At 36.2% G+C, this 26,000-nt stretch overlaps 3 protein-coding genes across 15 annotated transcripts in view; 2 read left to right on the top strand and 1 right to left on the bottom strand.

Moving 5' to 3' along the window:
- Window positions 1-1,610, bottom strand: part of LOC135102419 (uncharacterized) — a 16,195-nt gene extending 14,585 nt beyond the window's left edge. For 3 of the 6 annotated variants that reach the window (XM_064007740.1, XM_064007694.1, XM_064007766.1), the window contains exon 1: window positions 809-938. The gene's annotated coding sequence lies outside the window, so the exon portion shown is untranslated. Of the gene's footprint in view, window positions 1-525; window positions 753-808; window positions 1,100-1,370 lie in introns of those variants that run through there. The other 3 variants (XM_064007702.1, XM_064007706.1, XM_064007730.1) reach the window with 3 other exon arrangements.
- On the top strand, window positions 1,602-6,688 carry LOC135102502 (uncharacterized). 4 transcript variants are annotated; one of them, XM_064007812.1, is made up of 4 exons: window positions 1,602-1,864; window positions 2,157-2,373; window positions 3,717-3,936; window positions 5,741-6,688. In XM_064007812.1, exons 2-4 carry the CDS (start codon window positions 2,179-2,181, stop codon window positions 5,818-5,820), a joined length of 495 nt encoding a protein of 164 aa, XP_063863882.1. In that variant the 5' UTR covers window positions 1,602-1,864; window positions 2,157-2,178; the 3' UTR covers window positions 5,821-6,688. The 4 variants fall into 4 exon arrangements, with proteins under 4 accessions (XP_063863882.1, XP_063863876.1, XP_063863870.1 ...); XM_064007806.1 differs by adding an exon at window positions 2,590-2,692 and having other exon boundaries at window positions 1,605-1,864; window positions 3,717-6,688; XM_064007800.1 differs by having other exon boundaries at window positions 1,607-1,807; window positions 3,717-6,688.
- Window positions 6,689-8,316: 1,628 nt separating this feature from the next.
- On the top strand, window positions 8,317-25,559 carry LOC135102458 (mitochondrial potassium channel ATP-binding subunit-like). Of its 5 annotated transcripts, none has more exons than XM_064007776.1 (17): window positions 8,317-8,363; window positions 10,843-10,967; window positions 11,367-11,445; window positions 12,344-12,451; window positions 12,987-13,160; window positions 14,926-15,090; window positions 15,794-15,939; window positions 16,223-16,298; window positions 19,373-19,513; window positions 19,634-19,792; window positions 20,523-20,726; window positions 21,416-21,535; window positions 22,398-22,501; window positions 23,194-23,368; window positions 24,071-24,249; window positions 24,797-24,944; window positions 25,339-25,559. In XM_064007776.1, exons 2-17 carry the CDS (start codon window positions 10,909-10,911, stop codon window positions 25,438-25,440), a joined length of 2,139 nt encoding a protein of 712 aa, XP_063863846.1. In that variant the 5' UTR covers window positions 8,317-8,363; window positions 10,843-10,908; the 3' UTR covers window positions 25,441-25,559. The 5 variants fall into 5 exon arrangements, with proteins under 5 accessions (XP_063863846.1, XP_063863853.1, XP_063863867.1 ...); XM_064007783.1 differs by having other exon boundaries at window positions 8,325-8,398; XM_064007797.1 differs by having other exon boundaries at window positions 8,341-8,360; window positions 10,841-10,967.
- Window positions 25,560-26,000: the final 441 nt, after the last annotated feature.

Here is a 26,000-nt window from a genome sequence, read left to right on the forward strand (position 1 = left end):
ACATGGGGCGAGGAAGTAAATCATCCTTAGCAATTGACAAGTGAATGAAAAATCTGCAATTAATAACATCATGTCTGAGTAATCTCCCCTTGAGTGAGTACAAGCTGAGAGTTTTCAGTCTCTGTGAGTAGTCTAAGAGCTCCATCCTGCTTATTTCTCTTGTCCATCTTCTTCAAACTAACTCCAGCAGTCTGATATCCCCTACATAACCCAAATTCCATACAGAAGATGCATATTCCAATAATGGACATTTAAGAGTGGTGAACAGAGGAACCATTAAGGAATGACCACAATTAACTGTAGATTTAAAAATACTGTTTGCTACTCCTGCTTTATGTATTGTACTGGATGCCTGTTGATGAAATTTTAGTTTATCAGTAATACACATTCCAGCAGGTCCATAGAAGTTTTAAATGGGAGAGGCACATTACTGATACAGTAGCCAGCATCTTGGCCCAGTCCAGCCCAGTCTTAAAGCTGTACATTTTTTTTATGAATTACTGAAAGTCCCCAAGACTCCAATACCTGAAAGAGTATGTTGATGTATGTCCCTCTTACTGGACCTCACTACACTCACTACGTCCTCTTTTGTATCTAATTCGATACCGAAATATAACTCGATCAGCAAATATTTTAGTAGAAGTTGTAATGTTGCAACTGATAAACTTAATAAATACAAAGAAAAGTATGGATCCCAAAACAGATCCCTGAGGGACTCCACTGAACACCTTATATTGCACCCGTTGTGTAGGCCGTTATTATGTACATTCATTCTGTAAGATGAAAGCGTAACAGTAATGACAATTACCTGTATATGCAACGCAGTGAACAAGAAACCTGGGAGGAGAGAGTCACACCACACACAACTGGAAACTAAACAGAAAACAATGAATATCGGAAAAGAGAATAACACTACTTGTTGAAATTCTTACCGGGCCCACTGTTGCCACACCAGACTAGACTACAGTAACATGCAATTGTGCAGCTTATGAGTTAGCTATCATTTTCTGCTGAAAGATTCCTCTCTTCGAATACTTAAAACTCATATATATCTCATCATCTAACTAACTGGTACTGTCCTTCGTAAATGGCTGGATTATAATATGAAGTTCTAATCTAGCACCACTGTTGAGCAAAAATTGCAAACAGTAGGAAATTTATAAAAATAAACGATGACAGATGGAAAAGGAGCTTTGGATCATCCTTTTTATCAATTAAAACCAAAGGATAGGAAGAAACGCACATTTAAAAGGATGAGGCAGAGTTTGGAAGGAGTGGGCAAGTGTTAACAATAGTGATGATGATAATGATACTTCAGACCTATGGCCATTATATTTTTTTTTACATATCAATGTAAAATTATTACTCACTTTATAGCAGTATTCCGTATATCCTGTAAATCATAATTTACATTCCCGGTGCAGTACATCAAACGACCGAAAAATGTTGATCACATTTAATTGTATATAGAAACCAAGGTCAGATAAAGTAACGGAGGTAGAGGATGTTAGGTAGTATACGTATAAAAAAAGATCCTATGATTCTAGCAGTATCTGTCTTCCTTCAGCAAGAGGTGTGTGTGGGTGGGCGCCGAGCCGAGGCAGGGCTTAGCAAACAGTAAACACAACCACCACCACCATCACCACTAGCGGCGGCGACAGGCAGGACTGGTACCTGGCACCTGGCACCCCACCCGCTCATGGGATTTATGCAATGTCAGGGTCCTGAATGGGGCGGTGGTATTGACTGTACCCCCGCCGAGCGTCATTTCGTGGAAGAAATAACATCCGCATTACCCTAGTGGGCGGTACATGACCTTCGTTTGGTATAGTTGGTGGATTTTTTTTTTTTCAACCATCACAAGGTATGGCATCACCACTAAATTCTGTAGAATGCTATCTTACTGCATAAAATGTGCCTCCACAGAAACAGTCACTGTTGAAATTGCCCACGTAGTTCTTAGCTATTGTATAAGTATGTCAATGTGCAATCTCTTAATCTCCATTTTTTTTTTTAAATCTTATTTATTTGTTTATCATTGCCTATTTTTTTTCCCATTTATGATGGTAATAGCATGATGTAACTGTATAATCTTAGGGATATTAGATATGTATTGATATTGTTGCACAACATTCTATAATTTTGTTTTATTTCAGGTGTTCTAAACATTAATCAAGAATGCCTCCATATAAGGAAGTTCCAAGTTTGCAGTCCTCTACCTTAAAGGTGGTTGCATACCTTCTCCGGAGATTATGTTGTGACTGTGATCTTACCACAGAAGACATACAGCCTGTTATTGATCACCTGCAGATTCATCTTCCTCCTCAGATTCAAGCCTTTGTATGCCGCACACTTCTCCAGGACACTAATAAGGTAAATTTACATTGTCTGTGAAATCAACCAATATATGAATATTAAAACACTCATGATTGGCATATTACTGCAATGATGAACCACTTATTAATCTTTAATTAGTACAACCAAGAGGAGCTTCTATATAAATGCAGATAATATTCTCAATTCTTAACATTATTATATTTGTGGCAAATTGTTGGCATTTCTGAATTTGTGTTTCCTTTTCCCACCAAGAGTGATGTTAAGTCCATGAATCCTGCTGGTTCCTGTTTACATTTTCAGGAATCCTACTACTTTTTACTTCACATACTAGTCCAGCCTCAAGTAGCTCTTCCAAGTGAATATGAATGAATTACTTATAATTAACATATTATTATCTTTGAGAACTGATTTGATACATTTCTATCTTTTTATCTTCATTACTATTTGGCACCAAGTGCAGGCTTTTGTGTGCAAGCAACACCCATGGGGAAAAATTCCCGGTTTTTGAAATTACAGATAAAAGGCTATGTATGCACCATTGTTAGGAGAGCAAGTTATAGCTAAGATCAAGGGAATATAGCAAAAGAGCTGCTGCTGCTGCTGCCGCCACTGCTTAAAAGCACAGTAAAATAAGTATTAAACAACCACAGCCCATGGCCTTAATTTAAAACTCCATTCTTTGGATTTAAATAGCCCATTAATACCGCCTGCATAGTTTTGTAATTGCATGGTTAGGATCTGTTTCCATGGGGGCTACCAGTAAGTGCACAGTGATTATAAAGATGTATGTCATTTTTCTATATTTATTTAAGAAAAGTGGGTCAAGAAGTGTTTCTAAGAAGACCAACAGATATCCATAGATTTTCAGTACCTGTAGGTGTGTGTTATGTAACCCCCATTGACGTCGAGCCTAGAAAATTATGATTACAGTTTAGTTATGGCTATTAGTTACAGCATTACATATATAGGTAACAATGTAGGGGTTTGAGAATATTTTGGATATGTAATATTCCCCTTGACTAATTATTTTAAATATTTTGAGTCAGGTATTCTCATTATAAATCTGTTGTATTCCTTTTGGTAGACATGGCTAAAGAAACTCATGAATTGAAGCAATTGCTGCTTTGCCAGATATTGCCACAGAACTAATGGTATTAAATTGGTGTTGTATAACCAACTTATAAAATGCAGTTATTTACCAACACAGATAAATAATGTACTTAATTAAGCTGTACTTGCCCATCTTTTTCTAGCTGTTTTCTGTAAATAGATCAAATGTTGCTAATGATTTGCTATCACCAGCTGTATTTATTGCAAGAAGCATATATAAGATAACAGATAGATGAATGAAATATTAAAAACTATTTTTCTTCATGCAGATTGTATTTCCTGAACTACTCAATCAGAAGTATTTGATGGTATGCACACAACTGCATGCAGAGTACATTTGGATCAATGACAGCCAGAATGTTGTGTCTCTGCTGGCTGAGCAAGATGGTAGCAGTGTGCGGACCCTTAAGATGATTGGCTCCCATAGCAAACTAGATTTTGACATGGAAACCAACATGTATGAATTTCAGCAACAAGTTCAGCTTGGAGGTCTGTACCAGTTTTTGAGAACACTTAGTAATTTAACAACATTGAAATGCTCTCAGATGTGTAACAATTTTATGCTGGAAATTATTTCCAAATCTTGTCCTCACTTAAAGGATATAAGTATTGAAATGTGCACTGAGGTTGATGATAGGGGAGTTTTTTACCTTGCTGGCCACTTGCCAACCTCTGATACATACTCTAGAATAAGAAGAGGAGCAAAGATACCTTCCAAGTCTGTTTGTACTAAGCTAAAGAGAGTTAATTTTGATTATACCATGGCTTGTACTGCAAGTGCTGTTATGCTGCTGCATTTGTGTCCTCTTATTGAAGAACTGAATGTCACCCCTGATGTGAAAATAGAAGATGTGTTTACAACATTACATGGCAGTGATCCAGAAAGATACTCTGAAGTTACAACCAGATACTCCCTCAAGGTAATACGCACTTACATGGAACTTGATGAAAATGAATTGGCCCTGATTGTGAGAACTTGTCCCAACTTGGAGGATGTTACTTTGAGATGCAATGGTGTGGAGAGAAAGGACAGAAATTTGCTTGCCAATCTTTTGAGTCTGAGAATTGTGACTCTAAATGTGATGAACTGCAATACGCTTGCCTTGTTATGGTACCTCAACCAAAAAGGTAATCATCTCTTGAATCTAGCAATTCAGCATCTCACAATAGCACCTGTGAATTTAACATTTACTAGGACTCATCTACAAAATGTAATTCGTACATGCCCTAGGCTGCAAAAATTTACTCTGAAACTTACCAATAGTCCCATGCAGCCTGATTTGCCCTACTCCTCATTTGGTTCTCAAATGTTATATTTCCAGTCTTTGTCACATCTGATGCTTGAAGGTGCAGCAATAACTCATGAGGACCTTTCTGTATTAGTAAGTAAATGCAAACATCTAACTGAGCTTCACATATTGATACATAATTTAGATATGTTGGATGATCAGGTATTGTACAATCTTCTGGATTCTGGTGGCCTGCAAAACTTGCAAACCCTCTTTCTGTACCGACCAATGTTGACACTGGCTGGGCTTAAGAAGTTGTTAGAGAAATGTGTACATCTACACACCTTGGGACCTCTTTCTTCCTGGGCCATAGAGAAGAGAGATCGTGAAGCGCTCATGAGAGAGATCAGGCTAAAGAATTGGGATTTGAACATAGAGAGTCCAGAAATGATGCATTTAATTATACTATGAATGTGATACATATATATGTACACACACACACACACACACACACACACACACACACACACACACACACACACACACACACACACACACACACACACACACACACACACACACACACACACACACACACACACACACACACACACACACATATATATATATATATATATATATATATATATATATATATATATATATATATATATATATATATATATATATATATATATATATATTTCCAGTGGCAACCCAAAATTTGCTAAAACAGGTTCCAGAAACCCAGATTTGCAAATGACAAATTTTAGTTTTTAATTTCCTGTAAAGAAATATGAATCACATCTTCAAGGCAAAAAAAATTATCTACAATTCTTCATAAGATATACTTTTGAGTCATGCTAATCACAAAACTAATGATTGTACATACAATATATGTATACATAGAATATATAAAAATGTATCCAGCATAACATGGACTCGCATATGCACAAATCTAATCACAACTTGTGCTATTTTTGTCATCTTTATTGTATTGGAACCTTGATTTATCAAACATTAGTCTGAATTATTGGAATGCAAGTGTTTTCATTAATTTTCAGTTGTGGTTCATCTAAATGCAGGTTGGCCTCAAAGGGATCTTGCTGAGTATACAAGATCATTGTACACAACAGGAACCTAACTGTACTCAGTATGACACCTGTTATATGTATGAATTGAGCATATAAACTAAACAATTCACAGTCTTGTGAATGTATGTATATACATGGAATCCTTTTGGATGTAACTTTGAGTATAGTGTGAGCATTTGGGTGCTTGGATGAGCTACCCTATTTTGTGGGGTATACCAGTCTGTTATATTTATTATATATGCTAACAGTAGTAACCATCCAAGGTGAATTTCCAAATTATTTCAAGATTTTACCATTAATTATGAGCTGGAAAATTGCTTTAATAAAAATAACATTGCAAAAAATGTTATATTTTATAAACATTATTTATTTGCATTAGTTTGCATGATAATAATTGTTGGAAGATTGCAGAGTATTTTTTTTTTTTTTTTTATGTAGGAGGGACTCTGGCCAGGGGCAACAAGGCTAGCATTACTTATCCAAAATCCCATCAGTGAGCAATATCCTAATGTAGTAGTTTTTTTATTATGAAGAAATCTTAAATTCTAAATATCTTAAACATCTAAGTAAAAAATGTATCTTTGAACATTTTGATAAAACTATACAAAAATATAGGATTACTACACTTTTGGATTATATTGGCATGGTAATGTGAATAAACACTATTTTTAAATTTCTATTTTGGAAGCTTACATATTTTAGAAATCTGGGATAAAGGATGTAATAGTTTGGCTTTACAGAGGATAAGGATTATGTATTTTTTTTTTTTTTTTGCAAATTATTTTGAATGTACAAGGAATAACCTTTTGTAAATAAGATTTTCATACCTTTTTTTTTTCTAATCTCAACACTGTAAAGGTGTCCATATCCAGAGTGGGGTTTTACCCACTCAGACAATAAATTTCTTGGTCTTCTGCACTGAACTCTTTCATATCCCAAGTTTAACAGTTTATTAATTGATGCATACCTTGCTTATACACAGCCAAGAATGGGACTACACTTTCTATTGGGTAAAAAGAAAATTATAGAACATGGGAGATCAGGTATCTATGCAAGGGTGTAAACTGTTCCCAACATTTTACAACCTATACACATAGGAACTGCAGCATCACTAATCCCAGAAATCCTCACATTACTTTCCAACACTTCCCCACCTACACCTCCATCTGCCAAGCCTGGGGTGCAGCATCACTAATCCCTCAATCCCTCACACTACTTTCTAACACCTCTCCCATACATCTTCATCTGCCCAGCTTGGGGTTCAGCATTACTAATCCCAGAATACTCCACACTACTTTCCCACTCCATCCCCCCCCACCCCTTGTACACCTCCATCTGTCCAGCTTGAGGTCCAGCACCACTTATCTCACAACTCCCAAACTACCTTCTGACACCCCCCCTACATCTCCATCTGAGCATCCTGTGCTGCAGCATCACTTATCCCATGATGCCCTATAATATCTTTTTCTTGACACTCCTTCTACACCTCCATCTGCCCAGCCTGGGATGCAGCATCACTCATCCCATAACCCCCACACTACTTTCCCCCCTGCTCCTCTCCTGCCCATACACCTCCATCTGTCCAGCTTGGGGTTCAGCGTCACTCATCCCACAACACGCCACACTACCTTCCCACACACCTATACCCCCATCTGTCCAGCCTGGAGTGCAGCATCCTTATCCTATAACCCTTTACACTACCTTCCCAGAACCCCCCACCCCTTACACATTCATTGTTCCAGCCTGGGGTGTAGCATCACTCATCTCTCAACTCCCCACACTACCTTCCCACACCCCACCTCCACCCCCACCTACCCAGCCTGGGGTGCAGCACCACTAATCCCACAACCCACACTATATACCTTCCCACACCCCTCTTAAACCTTCATCTGTCCAGCCTGGGGTGCAGTATCACTAATTCTATAACCCCTCACACTACCTTCCCACGCCCCCTACACCTTAATCTTTTTAACCTGGGGTGCAGCATCTAAATAATATTTTAACAATATACAATGGTTCTTTAAGTAAAGAACATATCACAATTATCTGATAAACAATTTTATATTATTTTTTTTTTGGGGGTGTTTTTCAACTACTACTGTTGCTACTACTACTACTAGTATTACGACTACTAGGTAGTAATAGAATAATAGTTACTGCCTCTCTTGCTACTACTACTATTACTATGACATAAAATATGTAGTCTGATTTGCATGCTAGTTATATACTATTTGCACACAAGTGACATGCTCGCTTCTTGACAGGCTTATGTGATGAGTGAGACGGGAAGAAATGCATGTTACTATTTAATGAGTGATTAAATGTTTAGGTTATCACCCAGCCAGAGTTGCTTTGGTGGTTTTGGTTGGCTGTTATCAACCAATGACGGCTTTATATTCAACCTTGTATAGACATTTTAATGAGAGAGAGAGAGAGAGAGAGAGAGAGAGAGAGAGAGAGAGAGAGAGAGAGAGAATGCCTTGATTTTGATTCTGAAGTCAATCTTGGTCTTGGTTGTGCTTGTCCCGCAAAGATCGCGCAAATCGCAGTCACAGTCACTGTTTACATTCAGACCAAGGGGCAAGCCGCAAGGGTAAGGGAATCAGTGTGTGGTCAGCTCTCGTGGAGGTAGGATTGTTAATTGCGTAGCTGTGTTGTGTGAGTAAATCGTTGTGTTAAGGCAGTAATGGTTTGCAGTGTGTGTAATCGTAGGCGGTAATGGCTTGCTATGTGTCTAATCTCAAGGTTTCAAGACACTTATCCTTCAATTTTTGACTGCCGCTTTGAACTCTATTCGGGGACCGGCATCTCAGTAGGCCTTATATATATATATATATATATATATATATATATATATATATATATATATATATATATATATATATATATATATGGTTTTATTATAGTTTAAGCCATTACACACTACGTGGTAATAACCTACCTCATTTTGTTCTTCTCACTATTCACATCATTTCTAATGATTACACTACTTGTCGGAAATTAATAATGACGCCACAATAGGCCTGGGAATGCACAGCGCTCTCAACTTTTTCTAAGTCCACAGGTAAACTTAAATGGTGTATTGTTGCCTGAACTTCAGTTGTTAGGTTAGGTTAGGTTAGGGTTTTATTATAGTTTAAGCCATTACACACTACGTGGTAATAACCTACCTCATTTTGTTCTTCTCACTATTCACATCATTTCTAATGATTACAGTACTTGTCGGAAATTAATAATAACACCGTGGGCCGTGGGTAGAGATTGGGGACATTGGCTTAAACTATAAATTTACCATATATATATATATATATATATATATATATATATATATATATATATATATATATATATATATATATATATATATATATATATATATATATATATATATATATATATATATATATATTTATTTATTTATTTATTTATTTATTTATTTATTTTATTTATTTATTTTTTTCATTGGATTTTGTCGCTCTTGGCCAATGTTCCTCCTACATTAAAAAAAAATAAAAAATCAGGCGGTAATGGTTTGTTACGTGCCCAATCTTAGACGGCAATGGCTTGTAACGTCTCTAATCTTTTTTTAACGATGTATCCCATATTCTCTCTGTGTTGTGGAGACATCGAGAGAGAGATTGTGACCAAAATGTAATCAAAATATGTGCCTGTGAATGGAATGTATTTTAGTAATCAACAGAAAACGCAGACAAGTAAATGAAAGAACTGAGTTTATTGAGAAATTTAACCCAGTGAATACAAAGATAGTAATGACATTAAGAAAACAATACTGTGCGTGGCGTCTCTGTAAAGCAAGATTCACTTTTCTTACTTGGTTGAAGACAAGGCAGCTGTGTTTGTGGATGAGCTGTGCTGGTGACCGTACATGAGGCAGCTGGGGAGGGTTAACCTCTAGGATAAAATATCAATGAATTAACATATGTGGAAAGTTAACATCAGCAAAAATTAAACTTCTCAATTGTAAACAACAAATCAGTTGAGTTGGAAGCAGGTCGTCCCTATTTAAGGACAGGGCACTTTTCCTCCACCTTATATTTACATTTTAGGTGTATATAAAGGTATGTATAAAAGAATAAAAGAAAATAGACTAATAATAAGACCGGAAAAGGACTAGACAATTAACTATCTAATTTGATTTTACCTGTGCTAGTACTGCGGGAGATATGTGCTGAGGTTTATTTCAGGAGTTTTGAGATTTTTGAGTAATTACAGAATTATTTGCACATTATATACAGGGATTATGGAAATGAATTAAACATACTAAATTCCAGTCATTGCTTGTTTATTTGTTGGCCAAGTGTGACACTTTTTAAGTCATGATCACTCATGGGGAATGGGGGTCCCAGGCTGCCTGGACCATGGCCTGCTGGTATGAGTTGCTCTCTCTCTCTCTCTCTCTCTCTCTCTCTCTCTCTCTCTCTCTCTCTCTCTCTCTCTCTCTCTCTCTCTCTCTCTCTCTCTCTCTCTCTCTCTGCTCATACAGTATTTGTAAGAAATATGGTGATTTAATACAATACTTTGTCATTTCGTTAATAGCACAGTTCTCCAAGGTTAATAGATTTTTTATCAGGTAGATGTTAGAGGTTGTTATCCGTCACATAAGTGGTCGACCTATACATTACTTGAGATCAACCAATACTCAAGGAAATATAGTAGATTAGCAAGACATGTAACAAGCATTTACACTCTTCCAGTCAAGACACCTTCCAGCATCAGGACACCATCACCTTAAGACTATCTACCTCCCTCCACTTTATTTTCTTGACATGTTTGCTTCACAACTCAGGGAAAATGAGCACAGCAAATTTTAGAAGGCTGGTCTCATATAATTCATTGTAGGAGCTCTATATATAATTGTTATGTTTTGTATTATAGTGAACTCAGTCAACTGTTGATGACATCATATTAAACAGAATGATGGGCAAGGAAAATTATGGTTTTGTGTTTGGTACTGGAACTTTTCTCTCTTTTTTTTGTGTGTGTTTTTTTAATGGATGTATGCTGCAGTTTTGTTATATAATATGTATGTTCAATGATGTTTTGTGTTTCAGGAAATAGTAGCCTGTTGTGACTAGAACCAAGTGACAGGATAGAGTTCTGGCTAGTTTATCACCAGCATGATGTTGCTGGGATGTGGGTCCCCAGCTCAACGGATCCTGACACAAGTGAAGCATGGGTGAGCCTCCTCCTGGGTGGAGCCCACTGATTTATTTTGTAATCCTGTATGACTCATCATAGGTATTGTAGTTCTATCTCTGTCTTTTGAATGGACATCAGTGATTCTCTCTCTCTCTCTCTCTCTCTCTCTCTCTCTCTCTCTCTCTCTCTCTCTCTCTCTCTCTCTCTCTCTCTCTCTCTCTCTCTCTCTCTCTCTCTCTCTCTCTCTCTCTCTCTCTCTCTCTCTCTCTTTTGGCCTGATTGGTCTGTCTTGAACTTGTGTTGAAGTGAGTATCCTGACAAATTTAATCCTTGGCAAAAGTCTTTTACAGGAAGCTTGTCCTTCCCTCAGATCAATTTGCCTTTACTTCCATGATGCTTCAAAGCAGGGCATGACATCTGTAATGTTTATTTTCAGATTGTCTCTTGTCAGATCATCAGAAATGTGTGTTCGTCTTCCTCTGAGACAAGGAAGAGCTGGGAACTTTAGGAACTTTGTAAGTAGAACAAAGATGGAGTAAGTGATTATATTACAAAAATTAAATTTGATAAATAAGTAAATGGTATAAACAGAAAACAAAGCAGTCAGTATTGCTTTGCACTTCCTAAGGTAAGAATGTCTTATGCAGTTTTAGATTTATAGGTATCATCTTGTGGAACTGATAGGTAGAGAAGTGTTTTGGACTATTCTAAGATTATATAAGTTAGGTAGTACATTGTTTAAAGGAATGAAACATTTTTGTGTGAAGAATAGGCTACGTCCTAGAATGATAAGTAGCATGCATGAGCGATTTCATGTTTGAATATGGCTGCAAGAATGTGTGATGTCACTTTGCTTGTTATTATTTGCATATACAGTATGGATGGTTGTAATGAAGTGAATGTAATAATGTTAGGTGTTAGAGTCTGATAGATGTTGATTGTAGAGTGAAATCTGAGCAGGTAACCTGCTTGACAAATGGGATCTGCATTGATAATTGATTCAGGAGAGATTGAGATTGGTAGTAAAGGAGCTGGTACATGTGTGTGAAAGGAGGATACTGAGAGCGAATGAGACTAAGAGTAAAGTAGTGAAATGTCCAAGGAAGGTATATGGTAGGAGTATGAGTTTAGTGTTGAATGGTAAATTATTTGCTATCCTACATTTAATAGAGAAATTTGTGACATTTTAAACCTTTGTTTATATATATATATATATATATATATATATATATATATATATATATATATATATATATATATATATATATATATATATATATATATATATATATATATATATATATAATTTACCTATCACTTTATAAATTTATTTATTTTTTATTGTTGTAGAAGACCTGTATCTTTAAAACAAACATTGCATGTTAATGTTATTTTCCTCATGGTCTCTCCTAGGCAGTGAGTGAGGCAACACAGACAGTAAGGGGCAGAGGAGTGCCAGGTGAAGGTATCTCTCTCTTGCTCAGAGTGTCCATTGGAACAGGATGCTTTCTCACTGTAAAGGTAATGTATTATGTTCTTCCATTCTCCCTCACCAGACAGTCTATCCTCTCCTCAAAGTTCACACCAATTATTCCTTTGAATATAATTTTCCTCTTTTTTACCACATTGCAGGCAATTGAAACTTTTTTTCTTACGATGGCTGTCTTATGCTTTGTGTCATTTTGTCACCATTCTTTGTACCTTGGTAACCAGTAACCTACAAATGAAAAGTTTGTTTTGCTAATGCTTAACTGCTTAAGAAATTAGCTGAAGCTAAAGTTAACCACTTACTGCTAACTTTTATTGTATGAATTTACCTTCAGTTAAGTGTTTGGGTTCTAAAACCCTTAAAAACAAACGTAGAGAGCTGAAATTTTAATATGTTGTACTACCTTAGACTTAGAACATACTTAACCATTATAGCATGCCAAGATCAGGCAATGATAAAGACAATTACTCAGGTGTGTGTGTGTGTGTGTGTGAATGAGTGAGTGAGTGAGTGAGTGAAATTCAGTCATACCTTTTTGATTACTTGGTCAACCATTAATTCTTACAGGCTTTGACTACTCCAGTCTTCAGTGAGTGTAAGGCCCACAAACCAGCCAAGGAAATATATGACCGAAGGCTTGGAGCTGAGGACAGTAAGGACACAAAAGACCCTCCTTTTGACTGGCTTGCTTTCTGGTACTTACTAAAGCCACAACTGCATCACTTCTTGGCTGCTGTAGTAGTAAGTCCTTCAGAATGAAAGGAAATGGAGTGGGATGGAAGCTAGACCTTTAGCTAAGTTTTTCTGTTGGATGATAGTGGGCAGGAACTTCAAGGACATTAGCTTTGTATATCATAGTCAGTTTGAACAGAGTGCTGAGCTCTCATTCTCTAGCTGACTGACTGAATTTATGGCCCACTTAATGCTTCTGCATGAGAATAGTTATTTTCTCAAGTTTCCGGTCTGTTAGAAAATATATGAAATATTCAGGAGACCTTTCTTTCTGTCAAACACCTTTATTTTTTTTATAGTATCTTTTTTATCTCACAAAAATTCAATATATTTTTCAAATATACATAAAAGTTTAAAAACATTTACTTAAACTAGTATGTTCTCATTTATTGTTTGTGTTTTTTAAATTTGCTTTGTTTGTTTCTCCTGTCATCTCACTATTTCTGATTCTGTTGCAATGCCAAGGGTGTTTCTTAATGAACTGCCAAGTTTACAGCTACAGTCACAACTGTAGTCAGTGACATGTCAGTAGTTTTCTGAATTTGAATTTATGTAATCTTGGGCATTATAATTAATTGGCTGAGAAAATATGAGTAGCTTAAGTCTTAAAGGCCATGAAGAGCCATGGCCACATCCCACTGTTGAGCATATCTGTATGTCTCTCAGGGACTTCCCTCCCTCTTGGCAGTCATGAATGCCAGAGTTTCTGAATGTGTCACTCTGTAGCATAAAAGGAAAAAGTTAGTGTCATGGCAACACACTCCGAAGCAGATGTTATGAAGAATCCACATAGTCATTTAAATGGATATGAATATAAAAACAAACATGGATTTAGCAATGCTAATGAATGCAACCATAAAGTACTTAAATATCACCAGTTTTCATGAAAATTCATAAATAAATATAGTTTCATGCTCTCAAACTATAAGTATTTAATATCATTACCAATCTATTTCATAGCAGCAAGTTGTTTTGACAAGTCATTTGGTTCCAAGACCTTTCTCTTTGTGTATGTTTGCTAAAGCACTTGTTGAAAATACATGTATTTAAGGATAGTTCATTCCAAGATAGAAAGCTGTGTGATACCTGATGATGTTACCTTGCTTAGCTCTGAGTTCAATGATTATGAATTACTGCAGTATAAGAGGAGTGAGATGATAATGCAGGCTACCATGCACTGGGTTGTGTAGAAGGACAGAAGTGTGGTGGTAGTAGTATAGGCTTCCACCTTTCTTTAAACTGCCATGCTCACAGCTCTCAGTATCCTTATTCAGTAAAATGGTGAGGTTTTTATTGTTGCTGATGTAAGTTATATCATTTGGATGTAAACAGAAGTAAGTTTTGGTGGCTCAAAGCAGACAAGAAAGTGCAAAGCAATGCAGAATCGGCTTCTGAAAATGTACATCCTTGCTCTGCATTTATCATTGTAATTTTATTTATTATCTATCCAATTCGATTCCAGTTGATAGAAACATTTCTTCATGTAGAAATTCACACAAAAATGGTTTGTTAAAGGAAGTTAAACTCAATAGTAGTATTTGACAGACATTGAAAAGATAAAAGGTTACTTATTTTTATAATGAAAAGTATTTTACAGTACAGTATAATGTACAGTATTTTAACACTAGTTTTCCAGCTTTAGATCTAGTATTTTTGTGTGGTTATCTATATTTATTTTATAAAACAAGAAAAGAATACAACCTACAGTATTTTTTTTAAATAAACATTTCTCACATTCTTTCAGTCATCTTAAGGGGAATACGTATCATTGCAGAGTGCTCTAGTTGTCTCTCTGGCCAACATTCAAGTACCAATCTTGCTGGGAGAGGTGGTAAATGTGGTGGCCAGGTTTACCAGCGAGGCAGCAAGGGAGGGAAGGAGTTTCCCCCAGGAAATTGCTGCCCCTGTGCTCAAACTAGTAAAGTATTATTTCATTCAGGTGAGTAAGTGAAAAGAAGTGAGTATGTAAGTACGACTGGAATGTGTTTTTCCAATTATTATGTTTATTAATGGTATCAGGACATAAACTGATATCTTATGGAAAAATAAAGGCTGTCATTTAGGACTAATTATATTTGCATAATCTTATAGAAATAACAGAAGTCTGTGCATACATATTTGTAATATGATACAAGAAATTAGTTTTTTAATGTGAACATTGATGGAAGTGAATAGTGGGAAAATTAATTAAGAGCAAAGAGAGTTTAGGAAAACAAATTGTTGAGCATTTTAGAATCAGACAGTATTAGAGGTATATTTAGGAAGGGATAGAAAATACTGACTATCCCTTTGGAGAATATTCCTGGAGAAAGAAAGGCATCAGAAATAGATAGGCAGGACATTTTGTTCACTGTTGAATGAAGTGATGACATTTCATACAATAATATTGGCCAGTCATTTATTTGTGTAATGGTTGTTTGATTAAAATTAGATAATCTGAATAAACTATAAAAATTGGCAGAATATCTTATCCTGTGAAAAATTATATCCGAGAATGTTTTAAATTTTCATTGTGACAGTATACCTAAAATTAATATATAGAATTTATGCCGTAATTATGAAGATAGCAATACTGGAATACTCATAAGACAACTTGCCTCTCTGCTTGTATTTCATGTGATTAATTAGTGCATGGGTGACAGGCTGCCTTCACCCTCTCCTACATTTCCTTCCTGACACGCATGGGAGAGCGGATTGCAGATGACCTTCGGAAGCAGCTGTTTGCCACACTCCTCAAGCAGGACATGGCCTTTTATGACCAACACAAAACTGGTGAACTAGTCAACAGGTAGGTACTCAGATATATTGTAATTATTGTGGTGCTTTATTATCTTTCCTTTTTTTTTCTGTGGTATTTTATTATTTTTGTTGAATTATCATTACTTAAGTCCCATGAAGTGTGTGTGTGTGTGTGTGTGTTGTGTGTGTGTGTGTGTGTGTGTGTGTGTGTGTGTGTGTGTGTGTGTGTGTGTGTGTGTGTGTGTGTGTGTGTGTGTGTTTTCTTTCATATGTTCTTGCAGCCTTTACAATTGTTATGCTTTGTAATGAGGCAATTATATGCATTTTTACAGACTGACTGCAGATGTACAGGACTTCAAGAGTTCCTTTAAACTTTGCATATCACAAGGAATGCGCAGTGTTACTCAGGTGAGTGAAGTTACATGACAGATGTCTTATGAGTACATAAAGATCTGACCGTTTATTTCTTATATTTTGATATTTCTTCCTCCTCTTCCTTCTCTCCCTCATCCTAAAGGTCAAGGCGAGTAGATGAGGGAGTGGAGAGGATGGAAGGAGCCGAGATGAGGGGATTAGGTGAAGTAAATGTAGATGAGTTGTATAAATATTTCGTAGATAAATTGCATACAGGTCAGTTAGCAAATATCCTGTATAGAGCAATAAGATCACAGGTTACCCTAAATGGATGACTGCTAGGTTAAAACATTATATAGGGCAGAAGAGAAGTATATATAAGAGATTAAGGACAGGTGAAGAAGTTTTAAGGCCACAATATAATGAACTAGAATAGTCAGGAGGTTAATGAGGAAAGCTAAGGGCAATTATGAATTAAAGGTAGCCAGCCAGGCGAAGACGGACGCCAAGGGATTTTATCAGGTATACAGATACTATAGGTCCATTAAAGGCAGCAGATGGGGAGCTGATTAGTTCTGGGGATGAGATTAGTAAAATTCTGAATGAGTATTTTTTAACTGTCTTCACCCAGGAAAACATGCAGGATATGCCAAATAGTGAACAGATGTTTAGAGCAGATGAGAATGAGGAGCTGACAGATATTTCCATAACTAAGGAGATAGTGGAACAGGAGATAGATAGGCTAAAAAGTTCAAGACACCAGGAGCAGATGAAATATATCCCAGAATACTTAAGGAATGCAAAGAGGTTATTAGTGAGCCATTAGTTTCTGTCTTTAGGAAATCACTTGAGTCAGGTGAGGTACCAGTAATGTAGAGGCAAGATAATGTAGTACCCATCTTTAAGAAAGGAGGTAAAACTTTAGTGTCTAATTATAGACCTGTCAGCTTAACTTCAGGTGTGGGTAAAATATTGGTGTCAATAATAGCAAGGAACATTAGGGAGCATGTAGACAAACATAGCTTGGTAAATCAGTCACAGCATGGCTTCACAAAGGGGATGTCTTGCCTGACGAACTTGTGCATGAGGCAGTAGATAATAGTGATAGTTATTACATTTTATATCTGGACTTTAATAAAGCATTTGACAAGGTACTCCATCAAAGGCTCCTGAGAAAAGTTAGGGCACATGGGATAGATGGGAAGGTGTTAGGCTGGATAAGGTCATGGCTAAGCAACAGGTGACAAAGAGTTGTAATAAATGGCTCTAAATCCGAGTGGGGGCATGTAATTGGTGGGGTGCCACAGGGATCAGTATTAGGGCCATTGTTGTTTTTAATATATATCAATGACTTGGATAGTGGAACTAGTAGTGATGTTAATAAATTTGCGAATGACACAAAGATAGGTATATTAATTAGGTCAGAATCAGATGTTATCGCCTTGCAGGCAGATTTTAGATAGGACGAGTGAATGGATGGACAGATGGCAAATGCAGCCCATAACAAGGGGGATGTAAGCAAAATTCTTAGAATCAGCAACCAGGATAGAACAAGAAATAACGGGTTCAAGCTTGAAAATTTAGGTTTAAGAGAGAGATAGGAAGAAATTGGCTCTCAAATAGAGTGGTAGATGAGTGGAACGGACTCAATAATCATGTTGTTAGTGCTAAGAGATTAGGGAGCTTTAAGAGAAGATTAGACAGGTTTATGGATGGGGATAATAGGTGGAAATAGGTAGGTATATATATATATTTTTTTTTTTTTTTTTTTTTTTTTTTTTTTATGTAAGGACACTGGCCAAGGGCAACAAAAATCAATAAAAAAAATGCCGACTGAAATGCCAGTCCTGTAAAAGGGTCAAGGCAGTGGTCAAAAATTGGTGGATAAGTGTCTTGAAACCTCCCTCTTGAAGGAATTCAAGTCATACAGGGACTGCCACGTGTAAGCCTGGTCGCTTCTTGCAGCTTCCCTTATTTCTTATGTTCTTATGTTTTTAATATCATCATCAGCATTATCATCAGCATCAACATCAACATCATCATCATCATCCAAATGGGATTGGATTTCAGATATAAAGAAAAAAAAAAAGGAAAGGAAAGGACAACATAGATTTTATACACCTGTTACTTTCTACTTGGCTCTTCACAGATTGGAACAGCCTTATGTTGAAACACTAACCTTACCCTTTGAAATTTCAGAAGGATTCTCTGCCTAAGGTGACCTTCTCCCTCATGCATCAGAAGCTTAATTCAGCTTTTTCTCAATATCCATCTAGAGATAATAAATTTGTCATTGTTTCATCATTATGGTTTTCAAAGATGAGTTCCAAATTTGTATGGGTTAGCTTTTGCCATAGCTCAAGCTGCACATATAGGTCATTACTCCTTATCTTCTTTGGTCTGCATACCAGTAATAGATGTTCCAGTTGAAAATATGTAGTATGTTTTACCCTGTTGTCCATTTTCATTCTTTTTCTCTACAGGGACAAACCATTACAGTTTGATTGTTTTCACCACTTTCATGATGCTCCCAATTCCTTGTCTGCTTAAGCTCACACATTTAAGGAATCAAGTCTCACAGTAACATTGCATGCATGACTACCTACTCTGAATATTTTACTTTGTAGCCTGTCAGAATTTTTACAGATTAATAAGTACAAAATTTACTTTTTTACTCAAGGAACTCATCTTTTTTTTTGCTGTTTGACTGTGAGTATTGTTATGTTGCATCACTGTTTGATATAAAATTAAACTGCAATTCTTCTGTGCCTGTTTCCTCCCAAAATACAGCTCTGTAAGACTCTTTCTGTTACTTTTGTATTTATAATAATTTCATACCTTTATATATAGTCACTTATTTTTAGTGCATCACACATTCATGACCAGACTCATTGAACAATTGTTTGGAACAGTATCTTCATTTATGATTGTGTTTATCAAGTCCATTATCATTCTTGCTTTTACTTCACCAGATGTCTCCAGCATCTTAGTAATTATTCTAGATTCCATATCTATTAGCAACCATCTTATTGGTATGCATATTTGAAAGTTTGATTTCCAGTTTTAACCAGTATAGAAAATCATAAAGTGGGTTTTGATAGTGACAATGATACCCTTATCCTTGACAGATTATTGGGTGTGGAATCTCCTTGTACATGATCTCACCCCAGCTGGCTGGTCTGACTGGAGTGTTTGTACCTGTAGTTATTGGAGTTGGCACTGCACTTGGCTCTCTACTTCGCTCTCTGTCACGGGAAGCTCAGCATCAGGTGGGTGTCAGAGAAAGAGAGAGAGAGATTTCTTCCATGTATATCCATGAACTCATGTTTTTTTTAATCTTTTTTTCATTCTTTAGTAGATTGTCAGGTCTGATACATTCCTGACTCCAGGTTGCTCGTGCCACTGCAGTAGCTGATGAATGCCTGGCTAACATGCGGACCGTCCGAGCTTTTGCCATGGAAGACAGCGAGAAAAACTTGTTCACCCAAGAATTAGATAAATCAAGACAGCTAAATGAAGCTCTTGGCATGGGCATTGGTATCTTTCAGGTTTGTTTTGGTTTGAGAGATTTTGTGTATAAGAGAAACATTAAGTCATCACAAGTTAGTCTTTGAGACTAGACGGCAGCTTGCCTAACCAGAACTTGCCTGTCAGTTGTCTTGGTTTAAAGATCTAGCTTTAAGTTATAATCTCATGTCCTTTGCTCCCTGATGAACTATGTTCCTTCCACATCAATTTTTTTTTTTTTTTTTATTATTATTATTATTATTATTTATTTTTATTTTTTATTTATTTTTTATTTATTTATTTATTTTTTTAATTTTATTTATTTTATTTATTTATTTTTTATCTTTTATTTTTATGTGATCAAACTATTGGAGTCTGCCATCTTATTAGTGCTCTCAGTCCCAAGTCTGCTTTTCAGTTCTTCATGTGTTGAACCATCTCATTGTGACATAGCATACCCACCCACCTTGTGGAAAAAATGGGAAGGATATTTATTAGATATTCAGAGAAAGAATACTGAGAGTTATTGAACTGGTTGCTTACAGTTTACTGGATACTGGGGGCAAAAGAGTAAAGCTCTTGTATATACAATAGGGTAATGAATATAATGAGAATCTGATGGGTATACAAGCTTGTATTATGTAAAATTCACTCTGTTCAATACAAGTAGCATGTTGGGGAAATTTTTGGTAGTGTGGGCTCTATTCTTGCTCATTTGATAGTTAAAAAGAATATTTTTAGTTTTGACTTTCAGCTTCTCTGTTGTTACAGGCAGGTTCAAATTTGTTCCTGAATGGTATAGTCTTGGGATGTCTGTGGTGTGGAGGTCAGCTCATGGCTACTAGTCAGCTACAGCCAGGTGACCTCATGTCCTTCTTGGTTGCTGCTCAAACAATACAGAAGTCCCTGGCCCAGCTGGGCATCATGTTTGGCACATATGTGAGGGGTATCAGTGCAGGAGCAAGGGTCTTTGAGGTAAGATGTGTGCCATTGTCTTTTATGTCATACAGAAACATACTATCATCTTTATGATTGGTAGTCTTTTAACATAACCTTCCTCTCACCTCTTTCCTTTACCTCTGTATGTCTGTCATGTTCACTTCTTACTCAAGGCCATGGCAGGGGACTTTTGGAACTGAAGGATATTTTTTGAGGATTAATGAATCCTACAAAAATTAGTATCATTGATTAAGGATGAGAAGTATTCCTTATGAAAGGAGATTGAAGCTTTTGAATTCACATTCCTTAGAGAGGCATAGATTAAAAGTGGATTTGATAGAGGTATTCAAGTGGAATGAGGAACATAACAAGGGTGACATAAACACATGGTCAGTAATCAGGATATTACAAAAAATAGTAAATTCAAGATTCATAAAGTTAGATTTAAAAAGGGATAGGAAAATGAATGATCTAACCTAACTTTCCTTGATTATTCAAGCACTTAGCTTCTACTAACACCTCTTTCACACATTTACTCCTTTGCTTATCCTGCCACCTTCCTCTTGTTGTAACTTCATTCCATATTTGTTGGTATAATAATAATATTTCTTATCATGTCATTTTTCTCCTTATTTAAACATAAGCTGTGTCACAATGATGCCTGTGCTCTTCTCAGCAATGTTTGTTTTATTCTGTTTTTTTTCTGTTTTATTTTTTGTCCTCAGTATATCAAGCTTCAGCCAACAATACCAATGAAAGGTGGGAAGATAATTCCATATCACACATTGATGGGCAACATTGAATTCAGAAATGTGTCATTTGCATATCCTACCAGATCTAATCAGGTATGTGTCAAGCATTTGTAGTGTATGTATTTGTTTTAATGATTTAAATATTGTTTTGTGTATCAATAAAAAAATTAATCCACTCAGAGAAATTGAAATGATCATGTAAAGTAGATGATCTAGTAACCATTTTGCTAATTTTTAGAAAAATGTTCATAAATTTATGTTATTTTAATGAATTGTTATTCATTCATTCTCTCTCTCTCTCTCCTCTCTCTCTCTCTCTCTCTCTCTCTTCTCTCTCTCTCTCTCTCTCTCTCTCTCTCTCTCTCTCTTCTCTCTCTCTCTCTCTCTCTCTCTCTCTCTCTCTCTCTCTCTCTCTCTCTTTCTTTCTCTCTCTCTCTCTCTCTCTCTCTCTCTCTCTCTCTCTCTCTCTCTCTCTCTCTCTCTCTCTCTCTCTCTCTCTCTCTCTCTCTCTCTCTCTCTCTCTCTCTCTCTTTCTTTCTTTCTTTCTTTCTTTCTTTCTTTCTTCTTTCTTTCTTTCTCTCTCTCTCTCTCTCTCTCTCTCTCTCCTCTCTCTCTCTCTCTCTCTCTCTCTCTCTCTCTCTCCTCTCTCTCTCTCTCTCTCTCTCTCTCTCTCTCTCTCATATATTCATTCTACTTTTTTCTTGTTTCATAAGAACTGATACAGTATATATCAAGTAATCATCTCACTAAAAAGAAAACAACAAGGGAATATGAAAGACCATTGTCACCATTGTCAAGACTATCTTTGTTTTGCTTCTCAAACTGTGAACTTCAGGGATTTTATTCATAGTTTTCAGGTTTGATCCAGTGAAAAAACTACTCTCTACCAAACAGTGTAGGATATTTCACAGCCAATGTATTTACTTTTGAATGAAGAGCTGTGTCACTTCCACAGGAAGTGCTTCATGACTTCAGCCTGAGCATTCCGGCAGGCAGCATTGTGGCCCTGGTGGGGGTGTCAGGTGGAGGCAAGTCCACAGTTGCTCAGCTGCTGGAGAGGTTGTGATTTTATTCCTTTATACCTCTTATATCAAATTTTTGGTCATGGGTAGCATATTGTGGTATAGTTTAATGATCAACATTTTATTGTTTGATCATTTTCAATTACAGTTTTATGGTTTATTATTATCCAATGAATTGAAGATTTGAAGGTAACAATTTCATTATCACAGTTTTATTTCATGCACTTATCAGTAGAGATAAGTGACAAAATGATAACTATCTGGTGACCTTCAAGAAAGCCAGAAAATGATGTTGACAAACCAAAGCTTCTTCCAGAGATACCAGACTGTATCTTCATTCAAACCTTGTTCCAAGTATTATCCAGATCTCACCAGGACCACTGTGTCATGGGATGCACATGTCTGTAGCAGGTTTATTATCCAGTCATTTATGAAAGACCATGCATCTAAATGGATTTATTCACTCTAGTTCTTGCTGACTGTGTCACTGTTTGCATACCAAGAAAGTTAGGATGTGCCTTCAAGAATAAATAAGCCATATACCTTTTGATGGGGAAGGGCTTTGATGGCATAGACAAGAAGCCAAATCTAGAGAACGCAACAAGAAAACATTGTTAATAATGTTAATTTGTTATGTATTATGTTAAGTAATTTAGTGTGTTTTTAATGTAGTAACCTTATTCATGATATGTATTATGTGATGAACACACATATTATTCTTATTTTCAGGTTCTATGATGTGAGCAGTGGGTCTATAACCATTGATGGGGAGGACCTACGCAGCCTTGATCCCTCTTGGTTGCGTGGCCGTGTCATTGGTTTCATCAACCAGGAACCAGTGCTCTTTGCTACCTCAATCATGGAGAATATTCGCTACGGCTTTCCAGGTGCAACAGATGCTGAGGTATTCATGTGCTCAAGATGATTCATGATGAGTCATTATATACAGGTGTTAGAGAAGAGTGTGGGAATGGAAGAATGAGTGCCTACATGTATTAGCTAAGCTCTCAGAGCAGAATTTCTAATGGAATTAGATCGCTTATCATGTAAGTGACATTTCATTGATGTTTACTAAACATTCACAGTGACCTGAGGCATACATTTACAGTTTAGACATTATAATGGTAAAGAGTATTAGAATGCATACTGTGGATAATCTTTGGATAGGGAGAGGTAGAGGTTCTTATGCCATTGTGAGCCCCTTTAGGGACAATCTTAGAGAGTTATGTATCAGAGAGAAACAACATATGAAAAACAGGTAAAGAGTTGTTCATATCCATAGGAGGAGTACTTTAGTATTGCCTACTGAATTTTGTGACTGACCAGTGCAATATATTTTAGATGGCAACTCATAAACTATATAAAATTAAGGTTGATTCCATTAAATTTGTGATCTATTTAAATTAATCCAATATTCTAATAAGCCTTCTCCATATAAACAAACTGCATTTTGGATTTGCCACTGCTGAATCTTCAGTAGTGAAACCATATTTGTAATAAAGATATTTATGAACTTTTCTTTCTTTTAAGCTTTCACAATTCTTAATGTTCTAGTATCACTTAAATTATTTGAATTTTTTGGTAATAAAAGGTATTGATATTACAGGTAATTGAAGCTGCTAAGAAAGCCAATGCCCATAACTTCATCAAGGCTTTTCCCAGTGGCTACAACACAGTGGTAGGAGAGCGAGGGGTGACTGTGTCTGGTGGCCAAAAACAGCGCATTGCCATTGCACGGGCACTCCTGAAGAACCCCAGGATTTTGGTGCTGGATGAGGCTACCAGGTAATTAATATTCTTACCTGCTTGCCTGTTTATATACTTCACTGACTTTGGAATTTGTGAGTGTAATGAAGAATAGTATTGTAATAAGTATTGTAACTTATTGTGAAAAAAGAAATTTAAGAGGTTACTAAGTAAAAACTGCTAATGTGTGAGTGTACCTAATGCCACATTCTGTCTTGAGTTGTCAGGTCAGATATTATCAGTGCTCTGCTCTGCTGTGCAGCTGGATCACACTAATTGGATGGCATGTGCTCACTAATATCAACTGAGAATTTTGTCATCTTTTTTTGGCACCAACTGTATTTCATTAGTTCTCTCATACAACCATCCATGAAAATATTAAACAACCTACATACCTGTTTCACTTTCATTGGTATAACAGGACTCACTGAGATCTTTTTCAAGCCACTTGTATATACTTGTGTCTTAATAAAATGCCTCAATTTCTTTCAATAATCTCTACCACATCATCAGTTTTGATACCATCTCAGAACTTTCCTGTCAGCATCATCATATGTCTTGATTGTAAAGGACTTTATCTTTTCAGTGCCCTGGATGCTGAGTCCGAGGCAGTAGTGCAGGCTGCCCTGGAAAGCTGCCTTGAGGGCCGAACGGTGCTTGTCATTGCCCACCGCCTGTCCACCATCCAGAAAGCTGATGTAATTGCAGTTATGTCCAATGGAAAGTTAGCTGAGGTTAGTTGTATTTTATTACTCACAAAATCATATCAAATATGGATTAGATAGGAAATGTAGATGAAACTGTGTTAACAAAAATAGTTTGGTGATGTGTAGGCAAAGGATTTTCAGTAATTGTGAAATGTATTTGTTTAATTTATCTGAGTAATTTATAGTAAGTAGGAGAAGAATATACTTATTTTTAATAAGGACATATTTGCATTCTTTATGTAATTTCTAGTCTTTTCATTCACCAGTGAAATATTTCTTTTTACATAAACAGTCTCCATCTAATATTTACAACTTTCTGTTACATATGTTTTCTTTTATGGTGATCCAGTTTACTTTCTAACTACTCATCTCTGCCACTTCTGTCCTCTTGTGAGTTAATGAACTTGACTGTTTGCTGCAGACTGGGAAGCATGAGACACTGAAGAAGGCTGGAGGAATCTATGCTGAGCTGATCCGCCAGCAGCAGAGGGAAGAGAGAGCCAGCAAAACTTGGGGTTTTTGATTGAAGTGATCTTTTAGGAAGGTTGGTGTAAATATTTTCACAATCCTCAGGATGTATTTAACTTATTTAAAAAAAATGTGTATATTGTATTTGATTTTATGAATAAATTATTTATTTGCATATTCATTGAATCTGACACAATTAACTTAAGAATCAAGTTTTCAAGGTGAGTAATTAACAGTGGAGAGGAGCAGTTCAAACAAAAACAGCTTAGTTAATACAGATGGTGTTTTTTGCCATCACTGCCACTATAACCAGTATTTATTTTTGTATTTATTTTATTTTTTTTTTTTTTGACATTTATTTATTTGATTTATTAATTTATATTATTTTATTTATTTATTTATCTATCTATTTTTCTTAGTGGTAGTAATAATCAGTAGATTTGGGAAGAGAAATGTAAAGCTAAGAGACAGCAGCATGGTAAAAGCAGCATGCCAGCCTTCTTGATCATCCTAAATTTAAATAGAATTTAGCAGATTTGTTATGTTAGCATTTTTAAGGATTGTTGTAATTTTCTTTTGGTTTCAAGCAACAAAATAATACGGATTGTTTCTACA

This window comes from Scylla paramamosain, chromosome 1 (genome assembly GCF_035594125.1).
Source record: "Scylla paramamosain isolate STU-SP2022 chromosome 1, ASM3559412v1, whole genome shotgun sequence".
Taxonomy (NCBI): domain Eukaryota; kingdom Metazoa; phylum Arthropoda; class Malacostraca; order Decapoda; family Portunidae; genus Scylla; species Scylla paramamosain.

Bases quoted from the DNA above. Each gene is read 5' to 3' on its own strand.
- LOC135102458 (XM_064007776.1), top strand. From the start codon at position 10,909: ATGATGTTGCTGGGATGTGGGTCCCCAGCTCAACGGATCCTGACACAA. The intron at 13,161-14,925 runs GTAAGTCCTTCA...GTATCATTGCAG, and splicing joins ACTTCTTGGCTGCTGTAGTA to AGTGCTCTAGTTGTCTCTCT. The intron at 19,514-19,633 runs GTGGGTGTCAGA...TCCTGACTCCAG, and splicing joins CACGGGAAGCTCAGCATCAG to GTTGCTCGTGCCACTGCAGT.
- LOC135102502 (XM_064007800.1), top strand. From the start codon at position 2,179: ATGCCTCCATATAAGGAAGTTCCAAGTTTGCAGTCCTCTACCTTAAAG. The intron at 2,374-3,716 runs GTAAATTTACAT...TTCTTCATGCAG, and splicing joins TTCTCCAGGACACTAATAAG to ATTGTATTTCCTGAACTACT.